Source organism: Typopeltis vanoorti, chromosome 6 (assembly GCF_054136105.1).
Source record: "Typopeltis vanoorti isolate ZY-2024b chromosome 6, IOZ_Tvanoo_1.0, whole genome shotgun sequence".
NCBI classification, from domain to species: Eukaryota; Metazoa; Arthropoda; class Arachnida; order Uropygi; family Thelyphonidae; genus Typopeltis; species Typopeltis vanoorti.
In genome coordinates, this window is record NC_143554.1 from 127,971,571 (window position 1) to 127,994,049 (window position 22,479).

At 34.7% G+C, this 22,479-nt stretch overlaps 1 protein-coding gene across 2 annotated transcripts in view; it reads right to left on the reverse strand.

Moving 5' to 3' along the window:
• Positions 1-22,479, reverse strand: part of LOC150105927 (SCY1-like protein 2) — a 304,184-nt gene that overhangs the window by 141,745 nt on the left and 139,960 nt on the right. For both annotated transcript variants that reach the window (XM_090393688.1, XM_090393689.1), the window contains one exon: positions 15,828-16,004. In XM_090393688.1, coding sequence (XP_090249814.1) covers positions 15,828-16,004 — 177 coding nt within the window. The remainder of the gene's footprint in view (positions 1-15,827; positions 16,005-22,479) is intronic.

Below are 22,479 nucleotides of genomic sequence, written 5' to 3' on the forward strand. Positions count from 1 at the left end.
AAAGATTAGTAAAACAAGTGTTCTCTGCCAGGTTGGCAGGAAAAAGACCTAGAGGAAGACCAAGATATAGGTGTAATGATATAATAAAAAGTGCCTTAGATGATAGAAATATAAGATCTGATAATGTTGGAGTCTTGACAGGTAACAGACTGATTTGTAGGAAAATTGTAGATAGGAAGTTAATATTGACATAATTTTTCATGTAGTACTATCATATCCTGTACACCCCTTGAGGGTATATATCAGGAATTTGATGATGTTGTTATACAATTTAGTAAGAGAATACCAGAGACTTGCACTGGATGTATTTAAGAGTACATTATCTGCAAAAAGCAAAGAGCTAAGTTTGATATTTGTGATTCTAATATTTTAATGCCACCTTGATTCATAATATGATCCATATAAATGATGAATAAGAGTGAAGATGATGTATATCCTTGTCTTACCTCTGATTTTACATCAAACCTCCTTCCTGTATTTCCTTCACTTTTAACTGCTGACTTATGACACAAAATACATACACTTTTCAAGATCTATAAAACTTAAATAAGCTTGTTGTTATATAACTACTTTGCCTTAAGTGAAAATATGATACTGAGAACTATCTGATCTGAATTCAGCTTGTTCTATTTCCAAGTTTCTCTTCAACAATTTTTCTCAGCCTCTTTTCAAGAATGCTTTCATAAAGCTTTTTGTAGAAAGGCTTATAAGTTGGCTATACATGATTATTAAATTACTTAAGGAATTCACAACCTAAACTGGAATATAAATTAAAATAAACTTTAATATATACTTCCTTATATATATATATTAAAGTTTATTTTAATTTATATTCCAGTTTACATTGTGAATTCCTTAAGTAATTCAATAATTCATAAAGCTTACCTTGAACAAACACTTAGTAGAGAAATCTCTAAAATTATCACATTCAGCTTCATTCCATTTTTTTTTTTTATAGATGGAACTATGAGAGCTCTACTCCACTCATCTAGATTTCATTTCTGGCTAGGCCCTCTGAATTGTGCATAGCTGAAGTATGCTTGGGCATTTCTGTTTAATATCATCTATTCCAACTGCTTTTCCACATTTCAAGTTTTTAATGGCTTTTATACCTCATGTACTGATATGAATTCCTGATTGCGTTCTTGCTGAGCATTTTCTACCACTGTGCTGTCATCGTTGCATGTTTCGTTTAGCAACCCTTCAAAGTAATTACTCCAGACTGCTAGCAGACCCTTATCTTCAGTTTTCATGTCACCTTTGATTCCTTTTACACTACTCTTTCCTCTATTTCCGAGTTTTTTCAATAGCCTCCAGAATATTTTATCATCTTCCTGATATTTATTTTCTATGTCCTTACCAAGGACTTCCCATGACTTCTGTTTAGCTAGTTGCTTTCTTTCATTTTTCTCTGTTTTCTTTCAGAACACAAGATGACTTACTTTCCAGGAACTTCTGATATGTTTTCTTCTTTTCATTGATTGCTTCAAACTTTCTGAATCCACCAAATGGATTTGCTCTCTGTATCCTTGCAGACAACTTCCCAATCGTCCCCTGGCTGACTAAATCAATCAAAGTTTACTTCAGGGTTGGCCAGTGAATCGCAAAGGTTTGGTTTTTGCTTTCAAATTCTTATTTTTTTCCTGAATAACATTTGTGCAAATGAGTCTAAAGTTGATGTCTGGAAGCTGCTCAACTTTGACTCTTTTTCAAACTTTCTTATGCACTCTTCTTTTCAATACTCAATTTTACCCTGCTCAAAACAAAATGGTGATCATTCCAATTTCAAATTCTCTGTATACTCTTGTGCACAATAACACAGTCAATGAGACTTCTCTTATTTCTCTCCTCTTCTCTCCATATGAATTTGTGTATATCTTTATGTTGGAACATGGTGTTAGTAATAACTATTCCACATCAGGAACAGACATCTAGCAGGTACTTATCATTATATATCATTGTTGTTGAGTGTTTTTTACCATTGCTTGTTTCATTTAGCAATTTTTCGAAGTAATTACTTGATACTTCTAGGATATATATTTTTCTCCTGTTTTCATATCATATTTATCATCTCTAATTCCTTTTACAGCACTCTTTCCTCCATTTCTGAACTTCAACAACCTCCAGAATATCTTACCACCTGCATAGTTACCAAAGTCCTCCCATGACTTTTGTTTAGCTAGTTTTACACAGTGTTTTGCATTCTTGCATTTGTCTCTGTATTCTCTAAGAGCACAAGCTGACTTATTTGACAGGAACTTTTGATATGCTTTCTTGTTTTCCTTGACTGCCTCTTTAACTTCCTGTGTCCACCATGGAGTTCTAATTTTTCTATCCTTGCAGACAACTTCACCACATGCCTCTATAGCTGAATCAATCAGGGCTTTCTTCAAGGCTTGCCACTGAATCTCTAAGGTTTGGCTCCTATTCTCAAACTCTTTCATTTTTTCTTCAATCATGTTTGTGTATTTTAGTCTATAGTGATGAGAGCTGCTCAACTTTTATTTGCTTTAAAACTTTCTTACATGTTATTCTTTTCAATATGAAATTCAATTTTATCCTGCTCAAGACTAAATGGTGATTACTTCCCATTTCAAATCCTCTGTACAGTCTGGCGTCCCACACCAGGGGAAAACATCACTATCAACAATAACATAGTCAATGAGACATTTCTTATTCCATGCCTCTTCTCTCCATGTGAATTTGTGCACATTTTTATGTTGGAACATTGTGTTAGTAATAACCAGTTCACGTCTTGGGCAGAAAGCCAACAGGTATTTGTCATTATTATTAACATTGCTCTTTTCTTCAAATTTTCCTAATATATTTTTGTATGTCTAGCAATCATTTCCTACTCTGATATTTAGATCCCTAACAAGGACTAACTTTTCCTTTTTCATTGCGTCAGTTGCTTGCTCTAAAGTGAAATTCCTCCACTTCTACCTTAGTAGAACCTTCTGTGGGACCGTAGGCACAAATAAGTCTCGTTGTCCAGTTCTCCATTCTCATATTTGCCCACATTACTCTACTTGAGACTGACTGCCATTCAAGAAGATTAGCCTCGTATTTTGTGTTGAATACTATGGCTACTCCTTCTTTTTCTTGATTGTCATTGCCTGAATATAACATTTTGTATTTATTGCTCAGAAAGATATCACCAGTTTTTGCCTTTTTTGTTTCAGTCACTCCTATTTGTTGATCTGGTACTTAGTCAATTCTTCATTTAGCTCCATTTCTTTGCCATTCAGGCCTCTTATGTTGATGGTACCGATCTTGAACTCTGGTGATGTTGAGATGGGGGGTGGGTTTTAGGATTTGTTCCAGTAGCTGAATTTTTGTTGTTTGCCCTGGTTACCTGCCGAAAACAACGGTGGCCTTGTTTAATTGCCCCAGTCGGCATGAAATTCTCTCATGTTGTACCATCATTTTTTTTATTTTGGTTTAAGCCAATAAGAATTCAATTTGGTTGGCTAAATCCCAAATTGCTAGCTCATCCTTGTTCATTCAGTATCCAGGTAGATACCTAACAGGTTGCATCACAATAAGGTGAGGATTGGATATTAGTTCAGAAGCCCTGATCAGTTCTCTGCATTCCTTTAAAGACTATATGGAGGTCTCCTTTCACTTATATAGCTTTGACTTTAAGTATCAAAAAATTGCATAACAACTGTAACAAATTTGACCCTGTGATAAGGCTTATGTGTTCGTCACATATGTTGAATTTTATTTTAACAGTATTGATGTGAACACAGATTGATAAGAAAATAACTATTTATTAACTTAAAAGCTAATATTTTGCTGGTATTATATTTCACTATCTACTACAGAAGACTACAACAAAACTGTCACCATCCCATACATTAAAGGCACGTCTGAAAAGATACCTAGGGTGCTTAACAAACACCAACTTTTATTATTATTATTTCGGGCAACTCCATGGAGTCAACAGACTCATCAAGGGAGGCCCTAAATATCATGTCAAACACAACTATTCGACATTCACACAGTATCTATCATACCTTGCCTTGAACTCATTCACAGTCATAGCACCCACAACAGACTCTGGCAGCTTATTCCACTCATTTACCACTCTCCAAGTAAAAAAACCTCTAACACCCCTGTTAACCACATTCTTGCCCAGCTTCCATGTATGGCCCCTAGTCCTCCCATCACCAGTCCTATTCTCAAAAATATCTTATGGATTAATCTTATAGAAACCCTTCAGTAATTTGAATGTCTCAATCATATCACCCCTTTTCCACCTATCAACCAATTTTTGCAACCCACAAATCTTCAATCTGTTCTCATAAGGTTCATTCCACAGACCTGCCACCATCTTGGTCACTCGTCTCTGGATCCTCTCCACCTCCTCCCCATCAAGAAGAAACCCTGGCACCCATATCTGGGCACAGTAGTTCAGATGGGGTCTTATCAGGGCTCGATATAGAGGAACAATAATTTGTTTGTCTCTGCTTGTTAAAGTATTTTTCAGTAACCAAGTGATTTGATGAGCTGATTTAGCTACTTTTGCAATGTGCCCCCTAAACTTCAACTCCCTATCCACAACACTCCCAAATCTCTGGCCTCATCAATCTCCTGGAGTACGGTTCCACCAATGTGATATATTGCTGCTAATCTTTTCACTCCAAAATGCATAACCTTACCCTTTGCCTCATTAAACTGACATCCATTTTCCTTAGCCCAGTCCTCCAATCTATCCAAATCATCCTGCAAAATTTTGACATCCTGTGCACTCACAATTGCTCTACCCAACTTTGCATCATCAGCAAACAAGTGAACACTTCCTCTCAGATCCTTTCCTATATCGTTAATGAACAAATTGAAAAGTAGTGGTCCAAGAACAGAACCCTGCGGCACACCACTAGTCACCAGCCATCTTTTGGACTCCACTCCTGAATAAACCACTCTCTGGTATCTCTCCATCAACCACCCTCCTATCCATCTCACCAACTCTATATCCATCCCCATCTGCTCCAGTTTACTGATTAGAGTTCCATGTGGTATCCTGTCAAAGGCCTTGGCAAGGTCCAGTAGAATCACTGAAAACCCATTACCCTTATCCAGTTCAGTCATCACTGTGTTATAAAACATGAGCAAATTACTGAGGCATGATCTACCCTTCACAAAACCATGTTGTGAAGGGTAGATCATGCCTCAAGTTAAAGTTCTTTTCAATACTCAATTTCTTTTCAATTTCTCAAGTTCTTTTCAATACTCAATTTTACCCTGCTCAAAACAAAATGGTGATCATTCCAATTTCAAATTCTCTGTATACTCTTGTGCACAATAACACAGTCAATGAGACTTCTCTTATTTCTCTCCATATGAATTTGTGTATATCTTTATGTTGGAACATGGTGTTAGTAATAACTATTCCACATCAGGAACAGACATCTAGCAGGTACTTATCATTATATATCATTGTTGTTGAGTGTTTCTTACCATTGCTTGTTTCATTTAGCAATTTTTCGAAGTAATTACTTGATACTTCTAGGATATATATTTTTCTCCTTTGCTTTGCTTTTTTCTCCAAATTTTGCCTAAACATTCCTATATGTCTGGCAATCATTTTCTACTCATCTGTTTGTATCTCCAACCGGTACCAACTTTTCCTTTTTCATTGTGTCAGCTGCCTTCTGTGATGCCTTGAAAAATTCCTCAACTTCTCGTACTTTTGTGAAATCATAGGCGTTAAGTCTCATTGTCCAGTTCCCAATACAGCTTTGACCCTTAAGCAGTGCACCATCAATGTTAGCTTTTGAATTCTGCTGTTGGTGATTTCTCATTATTACCTTCCTCATTTAGTTTTAATTCTTCTTTCAGGGTTATCATCATCAAATTCCTGATATTTACCCTCAAGGTGTGTGTGTGTGTGTGTGCGCGTGCGTGCTACATGAAAAATTTCCATCATTATTAACTTCCTATCATATCATATTATTATGTGTTATTATCATGATATTATATATCATATTAAAAACGTGGATATTAGGAAAGAACATGACATTCTCAGCATCCAGGAATGCATTAGCAGAGCTAATCTCAGGTGGTATGGTCACTTAAACAGAATGGGCGAAGAAAGATTAGCAAAACAAGTGTTCTCTACCAGGTTGGCAGCAAAACGACCCAGAGGAAGATCAAGAAATAGGTGGATTGATACAGTACAAAGTGCCTTAGACGACAGAAAAATAAGATCTGATAATGTTGGAGTCTTGACAAGTAACAGACTGATTTGGAGGAAAATTGCAGATAGGAAGTTAGTGATGAAGTAATTTTTTTCATGTGGCACTATCATATCCTGTACACCCCTTGAGGGAACATGGCAGGAATTTGATGATGATGATTATCTTTCTATCTACAATTTTCCTCCAAATCAATATGTTACCTGGAAAGCCTAAAACATTATCAGATCTTATATTTCTATTGTCTAAGGCACTTTGTACCGTATCAATCCACCTATTTCTTGGTCTTTCTCTGGTCTTTTTCCTGCCAACCTGGCAGAGAATACTTGTTTTGCTAATCCGTCCACTTCCATTCTGTTTAAATGACCAAACCACCTGAGGTTAGCTCTGCTAACACATTCATGGATGCTAACAATGTCAAGTTCTTTCCTAATATCCTTGGTTTTTAATATGATATTGCTATTGATGCCATCTGTTCATGCCCATAATCTTTCTCAGGACTCTCATATCTCTGGTCTCTAGTCTTTGGTAAAGTGTTTTATTTCTAACCCAGCTCTCAGATCCATAAGTTAAAATTGGCTTGAACACTGTCTTGTATACAGCTAATTTAGTGTTGTGACTAATTTCTCTCTCATTCCATATAAATTTATTCAGTTGACTTCCTACCATATCAGCTTTGTTGATTCTATTATCTATTTCCATATTTGATTTACCATCTTCAACTAAAAATTGTGCCTAAATAGCTGAAATGTTTTACTTGTTCTATAGGTTCTCCGTTCAGAATGCAGTTGATATTTTCATTGTCTTTGTCTTGTTATTGCTGACCTTCATACCATATCTATTATAACAGTTATTCAATTTAGTCAGGAAATCTTTCAGATTTGTAGCGGATTTATTTAGTAGAACATCATCCACATAAAGCAAAGAGCTGACATTAACATCTCTAATTTTGATATCAGGATTAATACCACTGTCTATATGAATCACTTCATAATGTGATCCATATAGATAATGTACTCCTTTGTCTGACACCAGATTTAATGTTAAACCATCTTCCTGGACTTCCTTCAATTCTAACTGCTGACTTACAACTCAAATAAAGACTAAGTATTGCTTCATATAATACCCCACTGAGACCATACAACTGTAGCATTCTGAATAGCTTCTCTCTTGGTACCTTGTCATATGCATTCTTCAGATCTACAAAACTTAAATACACATCCTTTTTATATTCACATTACTTCTGAACTTTGTCGTAAAGTGAAAATCTGATCCTGACAGCCTATATTTGGCCTGAATCCAGCTGTTCTTCACCAAGCTTTTCTTCCACAATCCTTCTCAACCGTTTCTCAAGTATACTGACATAAATCTTACCAGGAGCACTCAGTAGAGAAATACCTCTGTAATTCTCACATTCAGTTTTATTTCCCTTTTTATATATTGGTACTACACTGAGAGCTCTACTCCAATCATCTGGAATTCGCCCCTCTGTCCAGGCCCTCTGAACTATGCAGTGCAGCTACTGTAAGACTTTTATACCTCCATACGTGAGCATTTCTTGTTAAATATCATTTACTCCAGCTGCCTTTTCACATTTCAGACTTTTGATGGCTTTTTCTACTTCAAGTATGGATATGCATTCCTGACTGCATGCCTGTTGAATGATTTTTACCACTGTGTTGTCATCACTACTTGTTTCATTTAGCAATTTTTTGAAGTAATTACTACATACTTGAAGGATATCTTTTTCTCCAGTTCTCATGTCACCTTTATCATCTCTAATTCCTTTTACAGCACTCTTTCCTCTATGTCTGAGCTTCTTCAACTACCTCCAGAATATCTTCCCACCTGCTTGATATTTATTTTCAAGTTTTTACCAAAGTTTTCTCATGACTTTTTACCTAGTTTTACAGTGTGTAGGTTTCTTACATTTGTCTCTGTATTCTCTAAGAGCACAAGCTGACTTATTTGCCAGGGACTTTTGATATACTTTCTTCTTTTCCTTCACTGCTCTTTAACTCCTGTGTCCACCATGGTGTTCGGATTTTTCTATCCTTACAGTCAACCTTACCACATTCCTCTCTGGTTGAATCAAGCAATGTTTTCTTTGAAATTCAGTGAATTTCATTATGAAATTCAATTTTATCCTGCTCAAGACTAAATGGTGATCACTTCCAATTTCAAATCTTCCATACACTCTGGTGTCATGCACCAGGGGAAAAAACATCACATCGACAATAACATAGTCAATGAGACTTTTCTTATTCCTTGTCTCTTCTCTCCATGTAAATTTGTACACAATTTTATGTTGGAACATGGTGTTAGTAATAACCAGTTCACGTCTTGGGCAGAAAGCCAACAGGTATTTGCCATTATTATTAGCTTTGCTCTTTTCTCCAAATTTTCCGAAAATATTTTTGTCTGTCTGACAATCATTTCCGACTCTGCTATTTAGATCCTCAACAAAGATCAACTTTTCCTTTTTGTGTTAGTTGCTTTCTCTAAATCCTGAAAATGTTAGATCCTCAACAAAGATCAACTTTTCCTTTTTGTGTTAGTTGCTTTCTCTAAATCCTGAAAAAATTCCTCCACTTCTACCTTAGTAGAAACATAGGCACAAATAAGTCTCATTGTCCAGTTTCCCATTCTGATATTTGCCCACAATCTCTACTTGAGACTGCCTACCATTCAAGAAGATTAGCCTTGTATTTAGTGTTGAGTGCTATGGCTGCTACTCCTTTTCCTTGATTGGCATTGCCTGAATATAACATTTTGTATTTATTGCTCAGAAAGATCTCACCAGTTTTTGTTTCAGTCACCTCTATTATGTCGATCTGGTACTTATCCAATTCCTCAGATAGCTCCATTTCTTTGCCATTCAGGCTTCTTATGTTGATAGTACCGATTTTGAACTCTGGTGATATTGACCAGTCTTCTTTGACCCTGAAAGGGTCAAAGGAGAATTAACATTGTTGATTAATAATTCCTCTGATGTTATCAAATCCAAGATCCTATTGTCTCTATTAGCACGTATTGGTTTAAATAACTATCCTGAAAGGTTTCTTCAACACACACACACACAAAAGGATAAGTAATACTATTTTATTTAATGCTCTGGTCTAGGACCATCATTTAATTTAGGTATATGGAGGTTTCCCTGTATAAGACATTAATGAAGTCCCATTTGGATTTCTTTGCATAGATATAGATTTCTGTGCATCTATCACAGGCAATAAAAAAAAAAACAGTATATAGAGATAACTAAAGTTATCTCAAGACTCTGGAATGCTGAGTATAAGGACGATTAAGAGAATTTACTCTGCAGGGCTTGGTAAACAGGAGAAGAAATGATGAGATATAAGTTGGTGAAAGGAACCTATCAGATAAATCTAGGGGAATTACTGCACAAGGTAAAAGGCAATAGGAAAAAGAAAGGTCATCATAATTTTACTATATCCCGTAGAAATGCTTCTTAAAGTAGATATAGTGTATCCTCAAAAGGAATATTTGTGAAGAGAGATTCTATATCAGAGCTAATCATTATATCATTATACCAAATACGTCATAATTATTGGTAAGCAGGTGAATCTATGGAGTTGACAACTGGATGGAGAGGAATGTCTTTATGTCTAGCAAAATAAGTTTTAAGTTTTTCTATGGTGTCTCCATCAAGGCTTACAACTTCATCTATTAAACAGTTCAGTTTTCTAGTTTCTTTTAGTGGGATTGTAACCCAACTCTTGTTAAGTTGATCAATCCTGTAATAAAAGAATTTTCTTTTATAATTAGTAGAATCCATAACAATAGAGTTCCCCTTGTCAGGCTTAGTAATAATGAGATGAGTGTTGCATCTTAAGGATTGTAATGCTTTCATTTCTGCTAAAGTGTGTAGGTGAAAGCTTGAATTTCAGTAGGATAGATGAAATTTCCAAAAGAAGTTTATTACTATCCTCACTAGATAGAATGAACAAGTTCTGTTCAATGTTGAAAAGTAAATCTAAGTAAGATATCCTTTTACAAACTATGGGGAAATCATGTCTTTTTGAAAGAATAAGGGTTTCACTTTCAGTTACCCAATTTTCTGGATCAGTATGAGGTGTGCTTTTGTTCATGACAAGGGAATTGAATTTACAATCTAAATGTCAGTTGTATTTATTAAATGAATGGTACAGGGAGCGTTTAGCCACAGTGAGAACTATATTGGAAAGTTGAGGGTCTACAGTTGAGGTAATAAAATTTCAGAGATCGGAAATAAAATGTATATTAATAGCTGGCTCATGTGGACAAGTGATAAGTTTGCATTGATATAACTATTATGAGCATCCAGGGACAAAAGACTGTGCTAAGGTCTTTTCATGAAGGAATAAAGTTGCAAACCTGGATGTCTTTTAAAGCCTCAAAGATATCACTTAGATGATTTCATGCAGGAAAGAATTATTTGAAATCTTAAAGAAGGCCACAGAATTATTGATACTGAGTTGGAATCTCACATAGCATTCCATCCAAGCACTCTGGGAAACGTTTCAAACCTAGGGAATGTGTTACAGATTACTGAAAAAAGAGAGCCAAAAGGCTTCACTTTGGTGATGCACAATTATTCAAATTAAATGGATATTGAATCAAACATTATTTCAAAGCCGAATAAAGCATCTACAAGAGTTTCGTGCCGAATGTAGAAACTACAAAAGTTTCACCTATGCTTGGATCTACCGAAACTTTTATAGTTTCTATCTATGTTCAGCATGAAACTCGAATAGTTTCTCTATTCGGCTTTGAAATAATGTTGGATTCAATATCCACTTAATTTGAATAATTGTGCATTGTCGAGGTGAAGCCTTTTGGCTCTCTTCTTTCAGTAATTCTTGGTGCCTTTTGTGATGTGACACCTTTTTTGGCAACTTGTATGGTAAAGTATATAAGTTCTGCATCACTACAACCTGAGCATTTACATTTACATTTGGGTCTGGCTCCCACTGATGAGACCTCAAAAAAGGTTGAAACCGGTCTGGGTAGTGACCCCCCCCCCCATAATGTATAACATCATACATGTTCTCTAGGAGATGTGTTTTACATTATAGGAAATACTAAGGATAGTGATCGAAGCTTGCACCACCTTTACTACAAGTTTCCCCTGTCATGAAAGGTTTGCTTATGCTTGGATCCACTGAAACTTTTATAGTTTCTATATTCGGCTTTGAAATAATGTTGGATTCAATATCCACTTAATTTGAATAATGTGTTACAGATGTTTAGTAAGAGGTTGACCTAGCCCTATCATGGAGCATGAAGACAGATTTTTGGTTATAACAACAAAATGTAATCAACACACCACAGTAGGACCTTGCAGGTCAGTTTCATTCAAGCACAGGTATGCAGATATCTCAAAAAAACTGTAGGAAAATATCTGCAACAAGTAGGCCTATACACCTAAAGGCCATACTGCAAGTTTCAGTGGTATTGGATCCATAAAAATTGGACAAGACAACAATGGGCTAATGTACTCTTTACAGATGAGAATCAATTTAGTCTTTCCTCCAATTCCAGATGACACCTGATCTAGAGTGAAAGTAGTACTGCTTACCATCGTGAGAATGTTCTTGAAAGGGATGTGCATGATGTGTGGAGGCATCATGCTTAACGGATGCACTGGCTGCAAGTGCTGAAAAAAGGGACTATGACTGGTGAACGATACTGCAATGAAGTTCTTCAATGTCATGTTCAATTGTTCCATAGTGCTGTAGATGAAGAATAGATTTTTATGGATGACAATGCTACACCACATCATACACAAGGGGTGGAGATCGAGGATATTAATTGAATCGAGCTGCCAACATGCCCCCCAGATCTCAACCCCATTGAACACACTTGGGATGCAATAAGGAGATGCACTGCTGCTTGAAATTCCCCTTCAGAAAACAAACAAGGCTTTATCATTGCTCTGAAGGAGGAGTGGACTAGTTTGCTGCAAGAACTCCTGAATCACTTGGTGCTAATCATGGTATGACATTCTGAGAGCTGCAATGCAGTTCTGGGTAGGCATATTCCATACTGAAATGTCCCTCCACATAGTTTTCTGTAATCACTGTACATTAATTCCTTAACTACGTCCTTAGGAAATTTGTGATTTTTGCCAAAATCGTATTGCAATTTAACATGTATGAAATGTACAACACATTTTAGTGTAATATAATTTATTAGTATGCTGGCAATTCTTCCTTAGTTTTTTTGGACACCAGTGTAAATTCACTATGGAAAAAGAAAAGTCATCCTTTTTTAGAGGAAGCAATTAATTACATCCATTTATGGAAAGCCTGCTTGTACTGCACACTACATTAACAGCAACTAGCTCACTACTATCACAGAAGACTGGAATTATAAAAATGTTATTACAATATGCTCATGCTATTTGTTCTACACCTCAATAACAGCAAGAATTCTTAAACATCAAATGATATGTGAAATTGTATTTCTTAAGAATTCTCAATACCTTCTCAGAAAGGAATAAGCAACAGCTTGTTAATGCCTATAATCCTAACTCAAATAACAAGGAAACAGTATGTTCAGCTCCAATTCCTTACATTTCTGGCATCTCAGAACCCATTTCAAGAATTCTTAAGCAATACAATTTACTGGCTACTTTACTTCCTATCAACAAATTATCAGCATAGTTTCCATCTTCAAAAGATAAAGTCTCCTCTAGCTCTCCCTGGCTTCTACCCTTATTATCATCATCAAGAACCAAGCGCTCGCTGCCTGTTGGTGACTGATGCCTCCTTCACTATCTTCTTCCACCTTCCTTTGTCCAGTGCACAGTATCACAGTTTCTGTACATCGATTCCATGCCAGTCCTTTATGTCATCTATCCATTCTCTGTATGGTCTACCTCTTCTGTTTACACAGTCCATAATACCAAACTTGAATGTCCCTATCTTCCAGTTCTCACTTATTTTGCAGATGTGTCCAAATAATTGCAGCTTCCATTTTATAATCTTCTGCATTAGATTCTTCTTTGGTTGTATCTTCCGATAGAGCTCTTCATTTGTAATTTTCTGTACCCATCCTATTCTTAGAATCTTCCTGTAACAAGTCCATTCAAATGCAAAAATTCCGTTACATGATTCCTTATTTATCACCCACATTTCAGATCCATACAGTACAGAGCTAAAGAAGCATGTTTCCAGCATTCTTAGTTTTGTTTTCAGGCTAATCACTTTACTTTTCCAGATGTTATTCATGGCCTTCAGATTTCTTCTTCCCTTTGCAATCCTGATCTTTATTTCTTTTTTACAGTCCAAATCATGTCATTTTACTTCTTAAATATGTGAATTGTTCTATATTTTCTATATCAATTCCATCCACTGGTGTCTTTTGTTTCATGTTCTTCTCATGAAATACCATTATCTTTGTTTTTTCCAAGTTCAGAACAAGTCCAAATTTTTTTCCTTCCTCATTTAACAGTTTCAATGTCTTTTGTAGTTCTTTTTCACCTTCTTCAATAATAACAAGTTCCTTATGACTGTCGTCATCATTCTTACTTTGGACAAATTGAATGCTGTGTAAAAAAGATAATACAAGAACACCATTCTTACATTAGCAACAGTAAATCTAAAAAATTTGACTTAATACAGGATAGAATGGATATAGACAAGAACAGCTATGGTCCGAAAGATTCTTATTTCATCAATGCCAGCATAAATTTGAACTCTTGTTTAAAGAAACCACTACGGCATTACTTTACTCTGAACTTAATCAGAACGGCTGCCTCTCTCTATCTAACATATGAAAGAAATAATATGAGGGTGGTTTGAAAAGTTCTCGGCCTCAACCATAGATGGCGACACTATCAGCAAGTTTTTTTTTTCTAAGTTGGTACATCTGTCATAAGCATCCATGTAAAATTGCAAGTCACAAGTTTTGCTTCTGTCTGAAGCAGAAGTGTTGTCTGTATTCCTTGAATTGGATAAAATTGAGTTTTGCGCAGTTATAAAATTCTTTGTAAAAGAAGGTTTAACGGCAAAGAAATTCATTCCAAGTTCATAAAAGTTTATGGGCACTCTTCTCTTTCATTTTTGACATTTAAGAAATGGGTTGCCGAGTTTAAACATGCCCATACCAGCCTTGAAGATGATCCATGTGAAGGACGTCCAAAAAGTGTAACAACACCAGAAATCATCGATCAAGTACACAATATGGTATTGGATGACCGGCAAGTCAAAGTGAGTGAAATTTTGGAGACTATAGGCATTTCAAAAGAATGTGTAGGATATATTTTACATGAAACCATACCAGCTTTGCTGATTCTGTTGCTATTTCTATATTTAATTTACCATCTTCAGTAAAAATCATGCCTAAGTAGCTGAAATGTTTTACTTGTTCCTAGGGTTCTCCATTCACAACACAGTTGACATTTTCAATGATTCTGCCTATTTTCATTGTCTTTGTCTTTTTATTGCTGACCTTCATACCATATCTATTACAACAGGTATTCAATTTAGTCAGAGAATCTTGCAGACTTGTAGCAGATTTATTTAGAAGTATAACATCATCCGCATAAAGCAAAGAGCTGACATTAACATCTCCAATTTTGATATCATGTTTAATACCACTTTCCTTCATAATGTGATCCATATAGATAATGAATGACAGAGGGGATAATGTACATCCTTGTCTCACACCAGATTTAACATTAAACCATCTTCCTGTACTTCCTTCAATTCTAACTGCTGACTTACAACTCAAATAAAGACTTAAGTATTAATTGATATAATGCCCCATTGACACCATATAACTGCAGCGTATTGAATAGCTTCTCTCTTGGCACCTTGTCATATGCCTTTTCCAAATTGACAAAACTTAAATACTGATCTTTGTTATATTCCCATGCTTTCTCGAGTTGTCTTTATTTGAGTTGTAAGTCAGCAGTTAGAATTGAAGAAAGTACAGTAAGATGGTTTAATGTTAAATCTGGTGTGAGACAAGGATGTACATTATCCCCTCTATTATTCATTATCTATATGGATCACATTATGGAGGAAAGTGGTATTAAACATGATATCAAAATTGGAGATGTTAATGTCAGCTCTTTGCTTTATGCGGATGATGTTATACTTTTAAATAAATCTGCTACAAGTCTGCAAGATTCTCTGACTAAATTGAATAGCTGTTGTACTTGTACTTTTTTTGTACTTGTTCTGTTAATGCAATTTTAAGTCTCTGTAATTCTTTATATATTTCTTTGATTGTGATACCTGAAGATGTTGATCAATTCAACGAAACTAGTAGTATCTTTTCAAATATACCATGTCATCTTTTTATCTCTCGGTATCAGTCATTAAAGCTTTTTAATAATATATATATATATATATATATATATATATATATTTTAATACTTCATGTTTATCCTTTGTAATTTTCATACTGATTATGTAGTCAATGTAATTATCAGGGTTACAAATGTGAAATATCCTAAGAATTAATAAATTTAGTTATTAATAATTAATAAGAATAATAAGAATTAATAATTATAGTTAACTTATATTTTTAAGACTGATAGTATGCATGAGCATTGAATAAATTTTTATATTTAAAGATTTTGGATATTATAAAGCATGCTAAATAAGCCCATACCTGAATAGGTTCCTGAAGACTGAAAAGAGGAATCATATTGTGCAAAATATAACAGTTAAATTCTTCCTTGGTAGTTTCTTCAGCAACAAGTAAAACATTTGGCAAGACAAAAGGGACCATTTCTGGATTTGCATATTCTTTCACTAGGCAGGGCAAAACTCTCTGAAGTGCCACTCTCTAAAAGATAGTCAAATTATATTAACTATTTTCTTATTACTTATTCTTCAAGTACTGCAGAAATAATTATCAAAAGTAATTTACAAAAAGCATTTATGATCACAAAATCCTCCATGGAAATGCACTCAAGTCAATAACTACCAAATGACAAGACATTTAAGAAAGCTAGCAATAGCAGAAACTTTCATTAAACCATAAACAATATGGAATAAAATGCATAACAATGTCATTAATAACATAAGTCTGTATCATCAACGCAAGCAAGCCAATTTGTATCTAATTAATCTTCCACAATCCAAACACATGCATCTTGCCAGTTCCCCATAAACAGGTAGTTGATCTTATTTTAGTTTAATGCACTCATCTTCTTTGTATATAGATACTGTTCACTTATCCCTTTCATACTTCTTTATCATATTTCATAACCTGGAATGGCTCTATCCTTATCTTGTTGATTATGATATTAGAAATCTATACCCATCTTATTGATAAGGTTGCTCAAACTTGACTATTGTACCTTTAAGTATTTTCCTCCTTTCTCTTATTCAGCATGCTAAATAAGCTGAGGGAATATAAGGGAAACTCATATTCCCTCAGCTTATTCTTTTGACTTTCAATTTCAATATTTATTATTGTTACTGAGTTCTAAAAAGATAATGAATAACAACATTTACTGTGGTTATTCAGTTCCAGAGATATTTGAGCCATTGCTCAAATATTCCAGATCCATATAATATAAACTATGCATGGATATTTTGGTGTACTTAATTAATGTACTTAAGCCAAACAATATCTAGTCAAAGCCTTATACACCTTTGTCTCTAATCAGAGTTTGTCCAATTAGCATGGCAACCTTCTAAATTCCTACTCTGCAAATGTATTCTTAAAACATTCCTTTTCTGCTGCTCCTTGATCATTTTTGCCTCAACTTTTTTACGGTCCATTTTGAATCAACTGAGGCCACAGACCTCTTTTGAAGATATGTTACACAATTGTTATTCTTAATTGTTTTTTTACTGTAAATCCTAAACATAAAAGCTTATCTATGGTACAATTCAAAAGTATGAATGGAATTAGGAATTAAAGCATAAATCAAACCATATCAGACTTTGATTAAGCAAATATGTTTCACATTAAGTGATAAAAATCATTTAATATTGCTATCTCTATTTCAAAGTTTATCATAAACAATGCTGTGAACTCAATCACAATATCAATGGATTGCAAGACAGGCATCTTAATTACCTCACTGTTATAGGCTAATATGATAAGGATATAACAGAAACATACATTGTTAAAGGGATTTGACAGCATAGATGTTTAGAAAATATTTCAATAGATGATTGGACAGATGAAAACAAGGAATTACACCTCTGCAAGTTGTGTATGAGTACAGTCAGCAAGAGTGTAAGGTTTAGAATGTTTGCTTGGAGAATGGTAAATGAGTTGCAGAAAAGTCATGACTGCTTTATCAGTGAATGAGTTTAAGAAGGCGTGATGAGCATCACGTAAACAATGGCTAGTGTAGGTTCCCCTGCATTGAGTCTTCCAAATATGTGAAGATGTCTGTGTAATAATAAAATTTGACATTCAACACCAAACATGAAAATAAATTCTTGAATGGAAAGCAATTTCAAATAGAGTAATGTAGGCAAACTTCAAAATGGGGAAATGGACAATGAAACTTGTTTGTGTCAATGTTCCACAGAAGATTCTGCTAAGGAAGTAGGGGCAGAACTGTATGCCAATAGAGCAGGCAGTTGATATATAGAAAATGGAAAAGCATTTCTTTTGCAGATCTAAAGAGCATAATGGGAAATAAATCTCACCAAGCATACAGAAATGTTTGGAAAAATTTGGAAAAAGGCTAATAATAATTGGTTAAGTACCTGCTTGATTTCTGCTCGGGATAATGACTAGTCATTACTAGCACCATGTTCAAGCATAAAGATGTGCACAATATTCACATGGAGAGAAGACATAAGAAATAAGAAAAGCCTCATTATGTTATTGTTAATAGCATATTTTCTTGCTAGTTCAATATAAGGAACAGCTTTTACAGGTAAAATGTATACTCAACTATACTTCAATTCTAAAAAAAAAAAAACTGATTCATATAGTGAAGCATGCGCTGAAAATTTTCCTTTTTTTTTTTCCCCTGTCCTCTGCAAGAATAAGCACCCAATGGTGGAAACAAGAAGTTTACACAGCAGCAGCAGTCCTCTAGTAAAGAAAAAAGCATATTGACAGTTCTTAACAAATAAAAAAGATGCCTTAAAAGAATACAGAAAAAAATTTAAGAGAGCCAAGCTATGTGTAAAAGTAGCTAAACTAAAGTCATGGGAAGAATGGTAAGAATACAGTAGATAATTATCAGGAAGGTGGCAAGTTCTGAAGGATAGTGAAAAAGCTAAGAAATGGAGGTACTATAAAAGGAATTAAAGATGATAAAGATGACATGAAAACTGAAGATATGAATATCCTAGATGTCTGGAGTAATTACTCTGAAAGACTTAAATGAAACAAGCAGGACGAAGGAGTAGTAGAAACTTTTATTAATTAACCAGGTGCGACTTGTAGACTGTTTTTATTGAAAATGAATGTTTCTTCAACATGTTTTGCTACCTGTATGGCTATTTGCATCTTAAGGGAGATATTAAACACAAACAAAAAACTCAAAAATGTTTCAAAACAGACATTATTTCTTTAATAGCTTAAAATGACAATTTCAGCATTGCTTAAATTAAACATCAAGAAAGTGATTTTGTTTTGCTGCATGTATAGTAAGATATAAATCTGCTCAATGTATAGTCATTTTTAACACATTTTACAATTACATTTTTTAAGATGTAATCCATACTTGGACTCATTCATAGATTGAGTAGTAATCTCAGCTATGTTCTCTAAGGTTCAATGGCTAAACGAACATTTAGGATTATGTACTGGCTTATGCTCATTAAATTTAATGGAATGAATACATCATAGAAAAATAAATAACAGGTTTAATCATTCAGAGATGCCATAAATTTCTGACATCTTTGAACCGATTGAGAGAATTTTGAAGTTTCACTTTAATCCCATATATTTTCCTATCAACAAAATTTCTCATCTCTTACCATCTACAAAAGACAAACTTTTGCTTCTATCTTTAGCTTGGGTTTACCAGATCCCTAGTGAATGTAATTTGACATGCTTTGAACAAACATCACTCTACAGAAAAAAAGAATTAATGAACATCAAGACAACATTGAATACCTGAAACCTTAAAGTCTGGTCTGGCACAGGCAGTATTAATACTAAACAGTTTCCACAGAAGCAGTTTTAAATAATAACACCTTTTCAAAGAAAGTTGTGAAACACTTTTACACTGGACCTAACATGAATTGAAATGATCGTCTCTTTCTCCCAGGAGTTTCAAAGATTCTCATCATATGTAAATATCAAAAATAGTTCTAATTGTTTTTAATATACTTCTAGCATATGGCAAACCATTTTGAATTGATAAACTGATTGTTGTATATACTTTCCATTGCTGTTCTTTGATCTGTTTGTTGTTTCCATATACACTGATTATGTTCTGTTAATTTCAGTATGAAATATTTGTGCTTCTCATCAAAGTTTATAAATGTGGTTATGTTATTCTTGTTGTTTTATAGTTATGTCACAGATATCTTTAAAAATTAGACCTACAGAGGGGACCTTCTCACAGGACTTTAGGCATAAAATAGTCTAATTTCTTCTTGTGTGTGTTCTTACAATTTTAAAATTGTATTCTGAAGATGTTTCTGTGACAGAAACGAAATACTAGAACAATTAAACCTGTTGTTTAATTATTTTCTTGTGCTGTATTCATCCCATTAAATTTAATTATGAGTTAATAATGTGGTGTGTGTGTGTGGAGGAATTAAGTTGGTTTCGTAATGCATCTTAATACTAGTGCTACCAAAAGTGAGAAACTATTACTTCATAGGTATGTACAATACGCTTCTATATTTCTAGCCTTTATTATTAATGACATGACAAAATAAGGGAAACTTCTATTCTGTAATATGATTTTTTGTACCATCAAAAGAAAAACAGGGTCATCCCATTACCATTAACTTTAATTATGAGTTAATATTGTGTAGTGTGTGTGGGGGGGAAGGTATTAAGGTGGTTTCTTAATGCCTCTTAGAACTAATGCTACCAAAAGTAAGAAACCATTACTTCATAGATAGGTACAGGTATGTACAATACATTTCCATATTTCTAGCCTTTGTTATTCAAGGCAGGGAAACTTCTGTAATAGGATTTTTTTTGTACTATCAAAAAGAAAAACAGGGCCATCAGTGGATATATGCAAAATTGTAACAAAACAATACTTATGTAAGCAGTTCTGGAGACAGTTTTCGGTACTGAGACCACATATTTACTAAACAATAACAAATAAAAGAATAAATAACTCAACAAGTTTCATTTGTCGTAAGACTTACATCATCAGGGGTAATGGTGTATAAAAGTTTAACACTACAACCAAAGGTTAATTGATAAATAATAGTCCATTAGATTTTTTTTGACTTCACAACTGTTCATTAATTGAGAACCCGAATACAAAATGATACATTCGTTACTGCATGCTTGTTGGAACAATGCTAGTTGTTGCCATGTTCTGTAGCTCACGTGTGTTATATCCAAGGTAGTTAAATTTTTGATGAAGGCAGACCACACTTGAAGTAAAATCAAGCCTCGATTTTTATTGCAATGTGTAGGGATTCTAAGCATTTTTGCAGCTTCTTTAAATTTTCTTGTGAAACAGTTCTTATTAACATATGACATGTTTGTCTGTTGCAGAGTACTTGATGGCCAGTAGTAGTTGTGTGGAATGCTAAGCCTGATTTGTGTTCCCTTCTTTTTTCGATGTCTTTTATATGTTCAGTGATGCAGATTTCTCCTGACCTTCCCGTCTGGCCTACATAACAGGTGCCACAAGAACAGTTAATCTGATAGACGCTGTTTTTTCATGGGATGATGCGAAAGTTTTGATGGATGTAGGAATCTTGATATTTTTTGTAAAGGAAGAAAAGCCACTTTTATGTTGTATTTGTGGAGCAATGTGGCCAGTTTGTCCGCGACATGCTTGATGTACGACAGCATGATTCTTGTAGAGAGGCTTATACGCTGGTTAAACATGATAACTAATAATTAAGGAATTGACAGCGTATACTAGAAATATAAATTAAATAAACTTTAATATGTACTTTCCGATATTTCGGCAAACGTCACGTTGCCATCTTCTTGGGAACTTAATACAAAGACATGTGCACACAAGTACTACATAACAGCAAATGAGAACCGAAGCTAGGAAGCTAACGTTTTCTTAAAGTCCTGATGGTGCCCCCTGGCGGGCTATATTGGTAGTTCTTGGCCTTTGGGCTGAAGTTCTTCTGATAAATGTTTCCCAAATTTGGGGCAGTCTCATGCATCCAAATTTGTTGAGGTTTGGCATGTTCCAAAGGGCTGAGGCTGATTCCATGAATAGTCTTTCGTATTTGAACTTGCTGCGGTGTATTACTGTGGCTTTCTTCCATCTTATTCTGTGGCGAGTATCCAGAGCATGGTCTGCAAGCCCAGAGTGGCTGTACTGGTGAAATCGGATGTAATCCTTGTGTTCTGAGATTCTGATATTTGCTGTACTGCCTGTTTGGCCAAAGTAGGACAATTTACAGCTGCAAGGGACCTGGTATATGCCAGGTAGGTCTAGGGGAAGTGGTTGGTCTTTAGTGGAGCGGATAAGGGATGCCATGATTGCATTCTTGAAATTTTGGTTTGATAAGGGAGCTATGTTAAGGATTTTTTTGATTGTCTTAGGTTCAACCATTAAGTGTAAGGTTCTCTGTCAGGTAGTGTAATTCTTCATTTTGCTTCATCTATGTGCTAGATATATTGTATGCTCTTCTCTCAAGGTTTTAATTATGCCTATTTTTTGCAATGGATGGTGGTGTGAGGCAGCATTAAGAAATCTTCCTGTTGCGGTCAGTTTTCTGTATACGGAAAATAACCTTTTTTTTCCTCTTTGTTTACTTCTATAAAGATATCAAGGAAAGGTAATTTTTTATGTTCTTCTAGTTCTATAGTGAATTTTATATTTGGATGCAAATTGTTAAGATACACTTTAAAAGAAATCAGTTCAACTACTGTTCCAGCCAAATGACGAAAATATCATCTACATAACATAGACAAACCTTTGGTCTTTTTTGATATTTTTTTAAAGCATTTGTTTCAAAATTTTCCATAAAAAGGTTGGTTAAAGCTGGAGAGAGAGAGGGGGGGGGGGGCATGGCAAGTCCTTTTTTGTTCCCAGTCTTGATAAATGAAAAAAGTGTTTTCCATGCAGTGTTTGTATAGGCCTACAATGTCCGTTGGGAAAAGGTTTTCAAGAAGATCCACTGTGTCATTTCTAGGTACACTGGTGAAGAAGCTGATTATATCGAAACTT